This window comes from Somniosus microcephalus, chromosome 8, assembly GCF_052327205.1.
Source record: "Somniosus microcephalus isolate GS21.2 chromosome 8, FLI_Smic_1.0, whole genome shotgun sequence".
NCBI classification, from domain to species: Eukaryota; Metazoa; Chordata; class Chondrichthyes; order Squaliformes; family Somniosidae; genus Somniosus; species Somniosus microcephalus.
Genome location: NC_140994.1, coordinates 60,078,580 through 60,094,024, shown reverse-complemented (window position 1 = coordinate 60,094,024; position 15,445 = coordinate 60,078,580). Strand labels below are relative to the sequence as shown.

Here is a 15,445-nt window from a genome sequence, read left to right as displayed (position 1 = left end):
TTTAAATCCTCCAGATTACTGCGGCCCTCGCCCAGCAACCATGCTCCGTACAGCATGCACACCTCGTTCTGTGCAGCCTGGTCTGAAGCATTTTTGTCCTCTCTTATGAGGGCATTTACAGTCTTTGCGAGCTTCTCCAGCTCCGCTATAATTTCCTTTAAATGGACCGTCATGGCCTGGTCCTCGTGTAACTCTGAGCCTACTACCTTGTTCTCATCCATCAATATTTTCCTTAATTGAGTTTTTAAACCGTTTATCTGTGTCTGCAACTCTATGTCACCCAGACTGTTGATAACAGAGGACCCTGTGTTAAACGCTGTAAAAACATCATTCCATGCTCCCCTTCTTTGTCTCCCCGTATTACCAAAATACTCATGGTGTGTGGTGTACAGTTTGGTTTTGTCTACATTAGCAAAATCGAACTCGTAAAATTTCCTAAACATCTCTTTTAACAGGGCCTGGTATAGCTGTTCTGTCTCTTTGGGGCACCACTCCGGTAAGTGTACCTCGGTGAAATTCAAAATCACGGAGGCTACCGCGTAGTGTACCCCCTGGTATAGCACTTGATCCGTAAGCACTAGTACCAGCCCATTCCCTGGCCCCTTGGTGGCGGCGGGGCACCCCTCCCTGTGTGTCCTTGCTGCCTGGGTCGTGGGCAGGGGCTTTCGGGGGCGGGTCACAAGTTCAGTGGCATTCACTGGGATCGGGGAGTATGGGACCGTGCACGCCTTCAGGCTGGAATCCCACTCCACCCCCTCCCCGGCATCTTGCCATTGCCGGTGGAAAATGATGGATATGCCTGTGGGGCAGGCCTTCTCTGACCCCCACATACAAACATAAATCCCCTGATCCGGTTCCCACCACTTGTCCCAGCACACACTCAATCCCCTGTGAGTCCCTGTAATCGTCCGATGGGTATTGTTCCCCAATCGTTCCCACCTGACTGCGGGGTTTCCCATATTTTTGCTCAGTTTCCTGAGCCACCACCACCTATCCAAAGGAATCCGTCCCTTGCATGTTAACCATACACGTTTCCCTACGGTGACACTGACCCTTGTGGCAATGACCTGTACCCTGGGGCACAGGAGGGAGGCCTCCCCGTACGTGAACTCGGTCTGGCTGGAGTACTGAGTCGAATTGGACCCCAGCCACCCTGGCCACCTTCCCTCGTGGAAGTAAACGGTGAGCTCCTCCACATCCCGTTCGCCACTTCCATCGGTAACTATACGTGCTCTCTCTCCCGAGTACCCATAGATGTGGGAGTCCTCCACGCCACCTTGCTTTCCAATGCTCATTCCTAGCAGGGCGAGTAGGAGTAGGCCCCCCTTCATCCTAAAATCCTATCTGCAAAGAGACACAAGAACATATAGCTAGGTCCTGAGGAGATTCTCTGGCTTGGGTCAAGCATAGTCGAGTCTTGCGACCTCGACTCAGTATAAACACTCTTACCAAATTACTACTTATTTAAAACTACCCATCACCTTGTTTAAACTTAAACTAAACTTCCAAACTTAACAATATAAACTTACGTTAAACTATGTACATCCGCCGCCCGTCTCCGGGCGGCCAGGCTAATCCCTGTTCGGGCTGCGGTACACTGCTCCCTTCGGCGTGGCCGCACTGTCCTGTACTTTCAGTCCCTCGCAGCCTGTGGCTGCCGGCTGGGGACCTCTGTCCTTGGACTTACCCCTAACTCGGGAGGCTGCCCCTTTAAAATGGGGAGCCGGTGACCACGGTTTCCTTGGCTGGGGCATCCGTGGGGACCTTCTGAGGACTTTGGCGGGTGGGGTTTTCTTGGCTGGTGGGCCTTTCACCCGAGCCACTGCCCCCTCCGGTGTGGTCGGTGGGTTTACCACTGCCGCTGGCTGGGGATCTTCATCCTCAGGCTTTACCTCTCCTGAACCTGGGCTAGGGGCAGGTAACTCTCCACAGCCTGGTGCTGCAGGCTGGGGGTCCTCGCCCTCAGGTCCCAAATCTGGGTTGGGGCGGGGTCTTCGCCCTCAGGTCCCTCCTCCTCTAAACCTGCGTCAGGGGCGGGGTCTTCGCCCTCGGGTCCCTCCTCATCTATATCCCAGAAGAGCGGGGGAGTGTGAACCTGCTCCTGCTGCGGGCTGAGGATTTCTATCCTCAGACCTTGCCCCAACTGGCTGCTCTCTCTTCTCGGGCTTAAACAGTTTACACTGATTAATATGGAACCATTTGGTGCGCCGAGGCATCTTAATGGCGTATACCATGGGGCTTGCCTTGTCTACAATGCTGTAGGGCCCCATGTATAATGGCTTCAGACTTCCTATCCGAGCAATATTCCTCACCATGACTTGATCCCCTATCTCCCACTCGTGGTGTTTTCGGGGTTCTAACAGCAATCGGTTACTCCAATGCTGCTTTCCCATGTTCCCAGCCGCCTGCCCATGGACCTGTTTAAGGTGCTCGAAGAGGTTTCGGGCGAACCTGTCCCGGTTTACCTCTCTGAGCTGACCTTCCATGAGCACCGGGGCTAGTACATGGGTGGGGGTCCGCATAACTCGGCCAGTCATCAGCTCGTGTGGGGCGTGCCCTGTGCTTTTTGACTGGCTGGCCCGGATCCCCATCAGGACCAACGGTAGGACCTCGGCCCATTTTCTAGGCGAGTCCACCGTCTCTTTCCTCAGCCTCTCCTTTAAAGTCCTGTTCATCCTCTCCACAATCCCTGTTGACTATGGGTTGTGGGCCACGTGCCACTTCCACTCGATGCCGAGCAGCATAAGGGTATTCTGCATTACCTGCCCCGGTAAAGTGACTCCCTTGGTCGGACTCCACATACTGTGGTAGCCCCCATCGCGAGAACACTTCCCGGACCAGGATCCTGGCTGTACCCAGAGCTGTGGCTGTTCTGCAGGGGAAGGCTTCTACCCATTTCGTAAACACATCTATCAGGACTAGGCAGTACTTATAGCCCCCCTGGGCGGTGGGCAGGGGCCGATGTAGTCGACCTGTATCAACTGCCATGGTCCCGCTACCCTCCTGATGTGTCCCATAGGTACCTTCCTTTTGTGGGGGTCAGGGTTGTTAGCAGGACACACCAGACAGCCGGCGCAGAACTCGCGGACATCTTCCCTGAGTCCTGGCCACCATTCTGCCTGTTCCACCCGCTGCCAGGTGGTCTGAGGCCCGGAATGCCCCGCTCCTGGACCCTCATGGGCCAGTTGAAGGAATTCCCTCCGGTGCTGCTGTGGTACCACCCATTGTTCTCCCCTAAACAGCACGCCTTCTTTCACGGAGAGGGCTGCTGTGCCGTAAGGACCCTCTACCCTTTTTCCCTCAGTCACTGCACTGAGGACTGCCTTGAGGATGGGGTCTTGGGTTTGGACCGTCTTGAGGTCCAGGGCTAAAGCTACCCCTGCACTCCCTTGTGTCCCATCCCTACCCCTGACTGCTGCTATGGGTCTGGACCCATATGGGTCCCAGAAAGTGCCTGTGCGGGCACCCTCCTTAGCTAGCATGTCAGCCTGCTGGTTGCCTTGACTATGGGGTTCTGTGGAGGAATGGGCTTTCACCTTATGGATGAAAACCTCCCCTTCCTCCCCCACTGCTGCTAAGATTTTCTCCAACAGGGGTTTCACTGTGAGGGGTCTCCCGTCGGTGGAGGTGTATCCGCGGCGGGACCAGATGGCCAGGTTCTCCGTACACGAATTGCATGTGAGCATGTTGTCCGAGCAAATCGTGTATGGGGTGGGGAAGATTTCGGGGTGTGTAACGACGTACATTACCGCGGACAGCTCAGCCTGCTGGGCGCTCATGGTGCTGGGGAGCTTAATCGCCAGGGCAATGTTTGCTGCTGGGTCATAAACTCCACACCCCATGAGTCGCTCACCAGCAGATACTGTGCTGGAGCCGTCCACATAGATTTCGCGGCCTGTGGGCTGTATCCCGGCCCGTAAACCTATGTCCACTTCCCAAACCCCTTCTATGGAACACCGGTGGGCTGTTCCAGGATATACCAGGTTGGCTGCGAGCTTTGGCTCGCAGAGACCCTTCACCTTTAGGTCCATCTGTGAGAGGAGCAGGGTCCAGCGAGCAATGCGGGCACTGCTCACCGTCCCATCCTTGATCCTCCCGTCCAGGAGCATCTGGGTGGGTGTGTGATGGGTGAGGAGGGTGATGGGAGAGGTGCCTGTGAAGATCAATGATCTTTTCACAGCCCAATGTGTGGCCAAGAGGTGCCTCTCACAATTGGAGTAGCTCTTCTCCACATCCGTGAGTATCCTGGAGGAGTAGACCACCGGCCTCAGCCTGCCATGCCGCTCTTGGAGCAGCACAGCACTCAGGCTGTCCCCGCTGGCTGCTACCTCCAGGAAAAACTCTTTCCCCCCATCTATGGCCCCTAGAGCTGGTATGGTCTGCAAGTCCTTCTTGAGCCTGACAAATGCTGCCTGGCAACCCTCATCCCAAGCCCACTCCACTCCCTTGTGTAGGAATCGGAGCAGAGGGGCTGCTGTGGCTGCATAGTCCTCAATAAAGTCTCTGCAGTACCCGGTTAGCCCTAGAAATGACCTCTCACCCGTGACTGTGTTGGGGACTGGTAACTCCTGTATCGCTTCCCTCCTAGCCTTATCTATGGCCCTTTCCCCAGCGCGTACGGTCAGGCCCAGGAATTTCACCTCCTGCTGGCTGATCTGCGCTTTCTTTGGGTTTACTTTAAAACCCTTTTGCCTGAGCAGCTCCAGCAATTTGGCCAGTAGTGGGCCATGCTCCTCTCTCGAATCCGTGAACAGGAGCAGGTCATCCACATGCTGTACCAACTGTCTGGGCTGGCTGAAATCCTTTAAACTGTTTGCCATGCACTGATGGAAAATGCTGGGGCTGTTGTGGAAGCCCTGAGGCAAACAGTTCCAGGTGTACTGTTGCCCTTTAAACGTAAAGGCAAACTTGTACTGATCCTCCCTCCTTAAAGGGATGGACCAAAACCCATTGGAAATATCCAGCACCGTGAAAGTGGTCGCGGATGCTGGGATACTTCCCATCAGGTCGGCAACTGCTGCTACTGTGGGTGCACAGGCTGGGATGTTGCTGTTGAGCACCCGATAGTCCACCGTGGCCCTCCAGGAATTGTCCGGCTTTCTAACTGGCCACATTGGAGTGTTTACGTGGGTGGCTATCGGTCTCAGGACTCCCTGCTGTACTAAGGAGGACATGGCTGCTTCCATGTCTGGCTCCGCTTCCCTGGGGAAGTTATACTGTTTCTGTGGTCGGGCCATGGGGTCCCCATCTATGCTGACCTCAAACCCGTTGACCCTCCCGCAGTCGTGTTTGTGTGTGGCAAATGTGGCTATGTGGGCTTGCACAAATGCCTGGAACTCCTTTGGGGTATTACTGACCATGAGCTCGAGGTTATAACCCTCTTTGGGCTTCATGGTGCATAGGGTCCCCTTCCCTTCTTTCCCTGGGATGACTACTACCTCGCCGTTCTTTCCTGTACTTGCCCCCCATATGCAATGGTTTCTTAAATCCACCAGGATCCCATGGCCTACAATAAAGTCAGCTCCCAGGACCCCTCTTCCACCCTCCACTTCCCACTTCATTAGGACACAGGTCCACTTAGAGCGGAGTGTACCCAAACGAATGGAGAGCGGGATGGAAAACGAGCCGGCCTGTTCTCTGCCTGTGAATCCCGACAGACTGTATGGGACCCCGTTAGATAGAGGTGAGGTGGTGGGGTTAGCTGAATGGACCACGGTGCATGATGCCCCCGTGTCCAACAGATAGGTCCCCTTCACCTTTCCTACCTCCATCTCCACGAGGGGTCTCTTCCATTCATTGTACTGAAGGGAACACAGGTAAACAGGCTGCGATGGCTCTAGTCAGGGCTGTGGGTTGGATGGGGCTGACGGGGTCAGAGCACCGGTAGCGGCTGCTACTACATAGAAACATAGAAGATAGGAGCAGGAGTAGGCCATTCGGCCCCTCGAGCCTGCTCCGCCATTCAATGCGATCATGGCTGATCATCCAAATTCAGTACCCGGTCCCTGCTTTCTCCCTATACCCCTTGATCCCTTTAGCCTTAAGAAATATATCCAACTCCTTCTTGAATATATTTAATGTATTGGCCTCTACTGCCTTCTGTGGTAGAGAATTCCACAGGTTCACCACTATCTGGGTGTAGAAATTCCTCCTCATTTCTGTCCTATATGGCCTACCCCTTATCCTTAGACTGTGACCCCTGGTTCTGGACTCCCCGACCATCGGGAACATCCTTCCTGCATCTAGTCTGTCCAGTCCTATCAGAATTTTATAAGTTTCAATGAGATTCCCTCTCATTCTTCTAAACTCCAGTGAGTACAAGCCCAATCGACCCAATCTCTCCTCATACGTAATTCCTGCCATCCCAGGTATCAGCCTGGTGAATCTTCGCTGAACTCCTTCCATGGCAAGAACACCCTTCCTCAGATAAGGCGACCAAAACTGCACACAATACTCAAGATGTGGTCTCACCAAGGACCTGTATAACTGCAGCAAGACATCCTTGTTCCTGTACTCAAACCCTCTCGCTACGAAGGCCAACATGCCATTTGCCTTCTTAACCACCTGCTGCACCTGCATGCTTACCTTCAGCGACTGGTGCACAAGGACACCCAGGTCTCGTTGCACTTCCCCTTCTCCCAATCTATTGCCATTCAGATAATAATCTGCCTTCCTGTTTTTGACACCAAAGTGGATAACCTCGCATTTATCCACGTTATATTGCATCTGCCATGCTTTTGCCCAATCACCCAACCTGTCCAAATCATCCTGGAGTTTCTCGGCATCCTCCTCACAGCACACACGCCCACCCAGCTTTGTGTTGTCTGCAAATTTGGAGATATTACATCTAGTTCCCTTGTCTAGATCATTAATATATATTGTGAATAGCTGGGGCCCAAGGACCGATCCCTGCGGTACCCCACTAAGTCACTGCCTGCCACTCGGAAAAAGACTCGTTTATTCCAACTCTTTGCTTTCTGTCTGCCAACCAGTTCTCTATCCAAGTCAATACCTTGCCCCCAATCCCATGCGCCTTAACTTTACACGCTAATCTCTTATGCGGGACCTTATCGAAAGCCTTCTGAAAGTCCAAATACACCACATCCACTGGTTCTCCCTTATCTATTTTACCAGTTATATCCTCAAAAAATTCCAGTAGATTAGTCAAGCACGATTTACCTTTTGTAAATCTATGTTGACTTTGTCCGATCCTGTCACTGTTTTCCAAGTGCTCTGCTATTACATCTTTTATAATGGACTCTAGCATTTTCCCCACTCCCGTGACCAGTCAATAAGGACCTCATGGTGTCCAAAAATGACTCGACCACGGCGGGAGGGATTACTGCCTCTGCCTTTTGGGCTGGGGCTGTGGAATTCATTCCCTTGTTATCTTTCCAAGGGTTTTTGCACTCCTTCCTCCAGTGTCCATCCTTCCCACACCCGCAGCAATTGAGCTTTGTGTTGGGGTGGTTATTCCCTTACTGATCCCACTCCTTCCTACCCTGTCCGGGTCTTACCTCATGCACCTTCCCCTTAGGTGGGTGTGCATCGGTTCCCCTACCGTTCTTATAGGCTAGGGTCAACTGTCTGATCACCGTAAGTTTGGTGGTCTGGGGATTCTTGGGGTCGAACCAGACTCCTGCCTTGGCCCGGACCTGTGGCAAGCTGTTTGCCACCAGGCAACGGAGCCAATGGGCCAGCTGACCCTGGTTAGGTGCCCCAGGACAGGCGCTCCTATATACCGGCCATAAACTGTCCGCGAAAGCCTGCGGGGTTTCCCCTGCGAGCTGCACGGTCTTCTCCACACAGGAGAAAGGACTTCCCTCATTCATCCCCATGGCCTCCAGAACTTCATCCCTGAGCTCCTCATACCTGCTCTGCCCCCTCTTACACTCGTCAGAGAGGGATTGGAGGAGCTTACTCTCCAAAGAGAACAGCAGCATTTTGGCCTGCTCAGCATCGTCGCAGTCGTTGACGCTGGCTGCCTGCTCTACTCCCCTGAAGTGGATCGAGGGGTCCCCTTTTTCGGAGAGCTTTGGGATATGGTGCACCATAGCCCAAGCTGTTGGGTGCCGTAGGGTAATATGAACTGGTTTTGGAGGGGTCCCTCGTCCTCGCCATTAACGGGTGGGCCGAACCTCCGATGCCTTGCTGGGCACATTGGTCCCGGCTCCGACCTCTCTGGCGGGGGTTGCTCCACCTCTGCTCCCACCTCTGGCTCCACCCCCCCTTGCCACCAGACCTCGCTAAAACCTGGCGCTATGGGTGGTGGTCGTGTGACCTCCTGTTCCTCAACCGGGTTGTCCCTTGGCACTACCAGTGATGTCTGAACCGTTCTCCCCTCGTTCCCTGTAAAATCCGCCTGGCCTGCCTTCAGGCTTATGAGGCACACCATGCCCTTTGCCTTTCTTAGAGCCAGGCTCAGATTTTCCATCTGTTCCTTACAGGGGCCATGATCTGCATCTTCAAACCTCTGTTCGCTCGCTAACTTGTAAGCTGCCTTTACTTCCTTTACTTTCTCCTCCTGCTCTCTTACTTGTCTTGCTAGGCAGGCGTTCTTTTCCCACAACCTCAACTCATTGCCCTTGGCTTCGGTGACTTGGCACTGTAGCTATTCTCCCATTAATTGCACCCTTTCCTGATTCAGGGCCTGCAATGCTACCAGTAACTTCTCCCCTGCTAGAGCCTTGTCCTAGATCTCCAGGGCTGACTCCTTTATCTCAGCTGCCTGTGCTGCAACTAGCCTGTCCAAAAGCTGGACCTGCTTCTTGAAGCACTACAGCCAGACTGCCTTCTCTAGGGATTTCTTCTGCTCCTTCCCTTCTGTCCACTTAGCTGCGGCATCTACCGGACGCCCAGCCTTTAACAGATTGGTGATCCACTTCTTTGTGATATTCACCTTATTAAACACATAATCAGAAACCGAACCATTGTCCACTGTATCGCACCCCTGTTGCCGGTGTCCTGCCGCGGTCGCCATTTCTGTAGGCGGTGGTGTGTGTGTGTCAGCTTCACTTCTGATTCCTCTGAGTGGTTCAAATCGCTCCCACACCCCTGGGTTCTAGACACCGGACTTAGGTACAGGCGGCGATACAGAAAATCGAGTAGACAAGTGGTTTGGTGCAAGAAAACCACAATTTTTATTAAAGACACAATAAAACACAATCTTTCTGAGAATTACTGGAATAATTACAGGCATATAAAATTACACTTTTATGGGAATGGGGAACACACGGCACATCGAGGGAAACAAGTACATTGAAAATCCCCTTAACCTTATCCCACCCGCAATACCTAACTAGATTAAGCTACGAGGGGCCAGGAATTCATGCTCACCAACTCGAAACCTGCTGATTTAACTGATTGTGGGTTTTGAGGTTCACTCTTGTTGTCCTTTGGGGTTCGTCATTGCCACGTGGTCACAGGGCGCGGCGATGGAGTTGTTTGTGCGAAACACCCTCCTTTTCCTCCGTTAACGTCTTCGTGGAGTACTTTGTCGCGATGGGTCTTCTTCTTCTTCGGGCGGTCGCAGACGGTATTGCTGCGGTTGGGGCTCGGTTGGTGGTTTTTACTGTTAATGTGATTTTTCTACCCAAGCTTCGAACACCAGTTGATTCTTAACTGGGTTTTACTGTCCAAGCATCAAATGCCAGCTTATAACTAGGCCGTTTGTCTTGATTTCACTATCCATGCTTCAAACGCCAACTTATTCATCAAACTCCAGCTTATAACTAGGCCGTTTGTCCCCCAATGCGTCTTTCCGCTGCCCTTCTCTGCCTTTACTAGTTTTACCGTTTTTCTCTTCTCGTCTCGTCTGTTCGTGGCCCTGTATGTCCTGTGCGTTTTCAATTCGGGTCTCGTTCTCCTCCCGCGTTTGGCCCCCTGTGTAGTAATGGGCGTCCTTGGTGTCGAGCGGCGCGGGGAGGGACAAGAGGGCCCGCCACAAGGCACGAAGCAAGAGGCAGGAGGCAGGAGCAAGAGGCAAGCGACAAGAGAGCGAGAGCTACCGGTGGGCCTACAATTATACCCGGTTCTTCGCCCCTTATCTGCATGCCAAATCAGGTCAGTCCTTTGTCTAACTTTTGACGGGCTCGTCTAAAATGATTACAGCCATTTACTTTAACGACTTCTGGGGCAGTTGTCTCCTTGTATAATGGCTTCGATATCCTGGCTGTTTGTTATTTATGAAACTTAATCATCTTTCCTGGCTTGGCAGCTACCTGTGAGCTGTTACCGATTATTTATGTGAGAAGTTGATGGCCTCAAGATTAGGCCCATCCTGACTTGATCTGTTCCAAGGTGAAGAATGCATATTCTGTGTTTACCTAGCTGTCTGGCTTTACAAAGTCTTTTTCACAGATCCATGCATGTTAGGTTTCATTTCAAGGCCTGCCTTTTGCAGGGCCTTGCTTTTAAAATCCTGTCGGTTTTGGTCACGAGATTTCAGAAGCCATTTTGGGTACCCTTTTTAACAACTTGTCCATACAGGGTCCCTTTATCCATAACTTTTGGGGAATGTGGGAATTTTGAGAACCCTACAAATTCCACCCCCTATATGTTTGTTGTTTGACAAAAGAGAATGATTCTCTGTACTTATTTTTTAAATACTACCTGTTATTTGTTACTTTTCATTTTAAAGTATAGGATTGTTGTCTAAACCTTCAAATAAGTGATAACTAAATAATATTATTCAACAGAAGTCTACAGTTACCTTTATTTTTCTATAAAACTTCAAGATTAAGTTCAAGGGTGTAATTTATACTTTTGTTTTTTTCAACAGTACGCAACTGAGGAGGGCCAACGTGTTCCTGAATACTTTAGATTAGAGCAAATGCAAGAAGAGTTTAATTTTGTAACAGATAAAAAACTGGAGCTATCTAAACGTTTTCGTCTACTGATGCTTAGAAATTCTGGAGTTCCTGAATATTGTGGCTATAAGCAAGTGCCTCCATACGAAAGGGAGATATCTGACAATATTTTTCAGGTTATTAACCATATTGTTTCTCAAAAAATAAAAGTGAATTGACAGAAAAGATGTTAATAGAATATTGCAGTGGTGCTAATTGTAGAGGATGAGGTGTGATGGCGATATTAAATAAATATATTGCATTGGTTTTACAAATTATGGTGGAAGTAGGTGTACAAGAGGAGGATGGGCAACAATTGTTAGAGATAACCATTCTAAAAAAATAGTTACTGGGCTCTGATGGCATGTACCCATGGCTGTTGAAAGAGGTCAGACGGGAGATACCAAAGGCTCTGGCCACAATTTTTCAAACTTCCTTAAGTATGTGCAGTGGGACTCGATAGTAGTAGAGGTTCAAGTATACAGTTCCCTGAAAGTGCAAGTACAGGTAGATAAAGCCATAAAAAAGGGCCCTGCTCGTACCCCGGCTGTAATATTGGGTGGCACCCCCCGACTTACTGCCGGACGCTATGTCCGCCGGGGTCAGGGACGCCTACATGCGGCCGGGGTGGTGCTAGTTAAAGGGGAGGTAGTGGGTGGCCATTTTTGTTGCTGTCTGCCTGTCAGCACCTGCCCCTGTTGCTGTCCCCGGCCCCTGTGAAGCTCCCCCATGGGGTGCCGGCTGCTCTCCATGAGCCCGGCACTTCTCTTAAGTGCTGGGCTCATTTAATAAGGGGAGGAAGGCCTGCAATACCGCAGCACGCAGCGCCGCGATATTGGCTCGCAGCGCGCCAAGAGGGACACGGGGCACTTCCAGTAGCGCCCCCCTCCCTCTCGGGGCGCTACCTGGGAAAATCGGCTGCGGGGGCGCTAACTTTTTCAGGGCACTAAAATTAGCACCCCGGCGAAGATAGCACACCTAGGACTATTTCCACTGGAGCAGAGAAGGCTGAGGAGATTTAATAGGGTTTTATTTTAATTATGAGGGGTTTTGATAGAGTAAATAGGGAAAGACTATTTCCTCTGGTTGGGAGTCAGTGACAAGTGGTCATCAATTTAAAATTTAAGAATGTGAGCTTATGAGTCATTTTTTTACTCGGTGCGTTATTGGAGCATGCAATGCTTTGCCACAGGCAGTGGTTGAGGCAGACTATTGCAGCTTTTAAGAGAAAATTAGATAAATATTTGAAGCAGAGGAAAATACAACACCACTGAAAGAGAGCAGGACAGTGGGATTAGTTTTGAATTGTTCTAGCAAAGAGCCAATACAAACAGAATGGGTGCTACATGGGTGGAAATCTAGCATAACGAATTTCTGCATATTTTCTGATCAGTTACACCTATTTTACACTCATTTATCAGAGGTAACCCTGGGGAAAAAAACCTTCTTGCTTTGTTTATAGTTTGTTTACAGACTGTTGCGTTATTTCCCGATATAATTTTATTAAATATATACATTGAACAAATTTTGATATGTCTTTTATAGAGGGTAGTATGTTTCACTGAACAATGTAGTGTTTTTCATATTTTTGTAGGAATCTGAAAGCCAAAAGGATGACATTTTTATAATTATGGGCGAAGATTCACTGACAGAACAGAGAATGATGGCACTTAAGTATCTAGAGAAGGTAGTAAAGTGTGGACAAAAACATAACTTTTCCCCCATGTACAAAGAAGGTTCACTCGGTTAATCCCGGGGATGAGGGGGTGGTCATATGAGGAGAGGTTGAGTAGATTGGGACTCTACTCATTGGAGTTCAGAAGAATGAGAGGCGATCTTATTGAAACATATAAGATTGTGAAGGGGCTTGATCGGGTGGATGCGGTGAGGATGTTCCCAATGATGGGTGAAACTAGAACTAGGGGGCATAATCTTAAAATAAGGGGCTGCTCTTTCAAAACTGAGATGAGGAGAAACTTCTTCACTCAGAAGGTGGTAGGTTTGTGGAATTTGCTGCCCCAGAAAGCTGTGGAAGCTACATCATTAAATAAATTTAAAACAGAAATAGATAGTTTCCTAGAAGTAAAGGGAATTAAGGGTTACGGGGAGCGGGCAGGAAATTGGACATGAGTCTAGGTTCGGAATGGTCATGGCCCTGTGGGTAGTGGAGTGGGCCCAGGGGCCGTGTAGCCTGGTTCTGCTCCTACTGTGTTCTAATTCTGTGTTAGATTTCAGGAGATGGTTTTATTCCTGTTTCTGGCTGGGGTGGAGATCGCCTTTACAGAAGGTAAGTACTGTAGAAAATATAGGGACAGAGTGATCTCCTGGAAGAATTTCGATCGCCTAGATGGGTCGGAGAGGAATTTCCCAGATTTTTTTCTCCCAAATTGGCCATTGGGTCTTTATCTGGTTTTTCGCCTCTCCCGGGAGATCACATGGGTTCGGGTGGATGCAGAGTGATAGAAGATTTGAGGTTAGGATCAGATCAGCCATGATCTTATTGAATGGTGGAGCAGGCTCGAGGGGCCGATTGGCCTACTCCTGCTCCTATTTCTTATGTTCTTATGTTCTTATGATCATTATAGTCTAACAAAATAATAAAAAATGGCCCTAAAAGTCTACGGACTACGATCCTGGCAATTCTGCTGGTGGATGCCAATGTCACTACGGCCTTATCTGTGGTGCTCGCCGGAAAGTATGGCAGCTACCTGCTTTTTGGGGAAGGGAGGGAGCCATCTCCTCCCTTCCCCTCCCATTGAGATCCCATTGAGCTCCCCCTTGGCCGCCTATGTAAAGAGCTCAATCCAAATTTAAAAAAAAATTACCATCCTCTTCTTCAGGAGTCTAGGCTGCTTCCTTCACCTGGGCCCTGCATCGGCGGAGCTTACATGCTAGTCTAGAGGGCTGTACGCTTCATCTCTCTTGGTGTCCTGGGCTTCAATAAGACACTGGGTTGAGGAAGCAGCAACTCTCACTGTAAGGAGTCCCTGTGCCAACTCCATTTAGCATTTTTTACTTACCTTATTGTGGAGCCAGGAGGAGCAGGAATACTCTTCCCGGCTCCACATTAAATCCACTGACCGCTGCTGGACACTGCTCACCCACTTTCCGATTAGCTTCCCCTCCAGACTCTTCTGAGTTGAGCCGGCTGATCTTGCTGTCCCCCTGAATTGCTTCTGGGGCAGCGAATGGTTGGTTACTGTAAAGTCCGCGCCTCAATAATACACGGACTTCGGGAGAACAGTTTAACAGGTACTTTACTGAACAGGAGGCAACGTCAGACTGAAATACAGAAGCCTGCTAGGGCCTTTTATACAGGGGTGGTCACTGCCAGTACTGCAGTCTAAGACCAGTTATTCCCTTAAAGGTACATACACAACAATTCCTCCCCTTTTAGACAAACAGTACATAACATTCATTTAACAACTAAATAATAACTAATTTCAATTACAATTTTCTCGGTACTATATACATCAACTGAAATAGTCATTTATAAGTTCAGTCTTTGAGGAGACTTCCTGATCCTGACTGGATAGCGCCTTTCTCGAGTATCCTGTTCTGGCGGTGGAGTCAATTCTGGCTCATTGTCATTGGTTGGTTCGTCAGCTTCCAATACCCCTGCTTCTGAGGTAGGCGCAATCTGTACTTCGGGCTCACTACCAGGTGCACCTGCTTGTGGTATAGATTTGGCTTGTTCCTGTGACTCTAGAATCTGGTCAGCATGGCGTCTCACGATGCTCTCTCCAATGTCCACTGTGTACATTAGTGGTCCCTGCTGTGTGCATATCGTTCCAGGCTGCCATTTTTCTGTTCGGTAGTCGCGGGCCAAGACTGGTTGCCCTATCTTGAAGCTCCTGGTTGGCTTCTCATTTATGTGCTGGAACTGCTTATCCTCAACATCTCGTCTTATGTTTGGTTTGAGCAAATCCAAGCGACATCTTAGTCTTCGGTTGAAAAACAGTACGGCTGGAGTTTGGTTGGTTACTGCATGTGTCGCATGTAAGCAAACAAGAAATTATCCACCTTGTGTTGTAGTGGTATGTCGTCATTATACATTGCCTTAATGGCCTTTTTAAAGGCCTGAACAAACCTCTCAGCCAATCCATTTGTGGCTGGATGATATGGGGCAGATGTGTAATGTTTCACCCCATTATTCTTCAGGAACCTCCGGAAATCCTCAGACACAAACTGTGGGCCATTGTCGGAGAAAATCTGTTCTGGCAACCCATTCCTGGCGAAGATGGTCCTCAGAACTGCAATAGTTTTCTCCGTGGTGGTGGAGGACATTTTAATGGCCTCTGGCCATTTCGAATGGGCGTCCACAGCGATTAGAAACATTGAGTCCATAAATGGACCAGCAAAATCAATGTGTACCCGTTGCCATGGAGATGAGGGCCACTCCCATGGATGTAGCGGGGCCTGTGGTGGAGCGTTTTGGACCTTCTGGCATCCTGTGCATCTCTTGGTCATATCCTCGATTTCTTTATCGATTCCCGGCCACCACACAAACGCCCTGGCTAGGCTCTTCATTTTTACCCCTCCCAGATGACCCTCGTGAAGCTCATTGAGCACTCTATCTCTCAACTTGGGTGGAATTA

The 15,445-nt window shown here is 50.1% G+C and overlaps 1 protein-coding gene across 1 annotated transcript in view; it reads left to right on the top strand.

Moving 5' to 3' along the window:
- LOC147113546 (coiled-coil and C2 domain-containing protein 2A-like) overlaps positions 1-15,445 on the top strand; it is a 403,075-nt gene that overhangs the window by 203,378 nt on the left and 184,252 nt on the right. The window contains exons 15-16 of the mRNA XM_085996133.1: positions 10,781-10,984; positions 12,442-12,534. Coding sequence (XP_085852259.1) covers positions 10,781-10,984; positions 12,442-12,534 — 297 coding nt within the window. The remainder of the gene's footprint in view (positions 1-10,780; positions 10,985-12,441; positions 12,535-15,445) is intronic.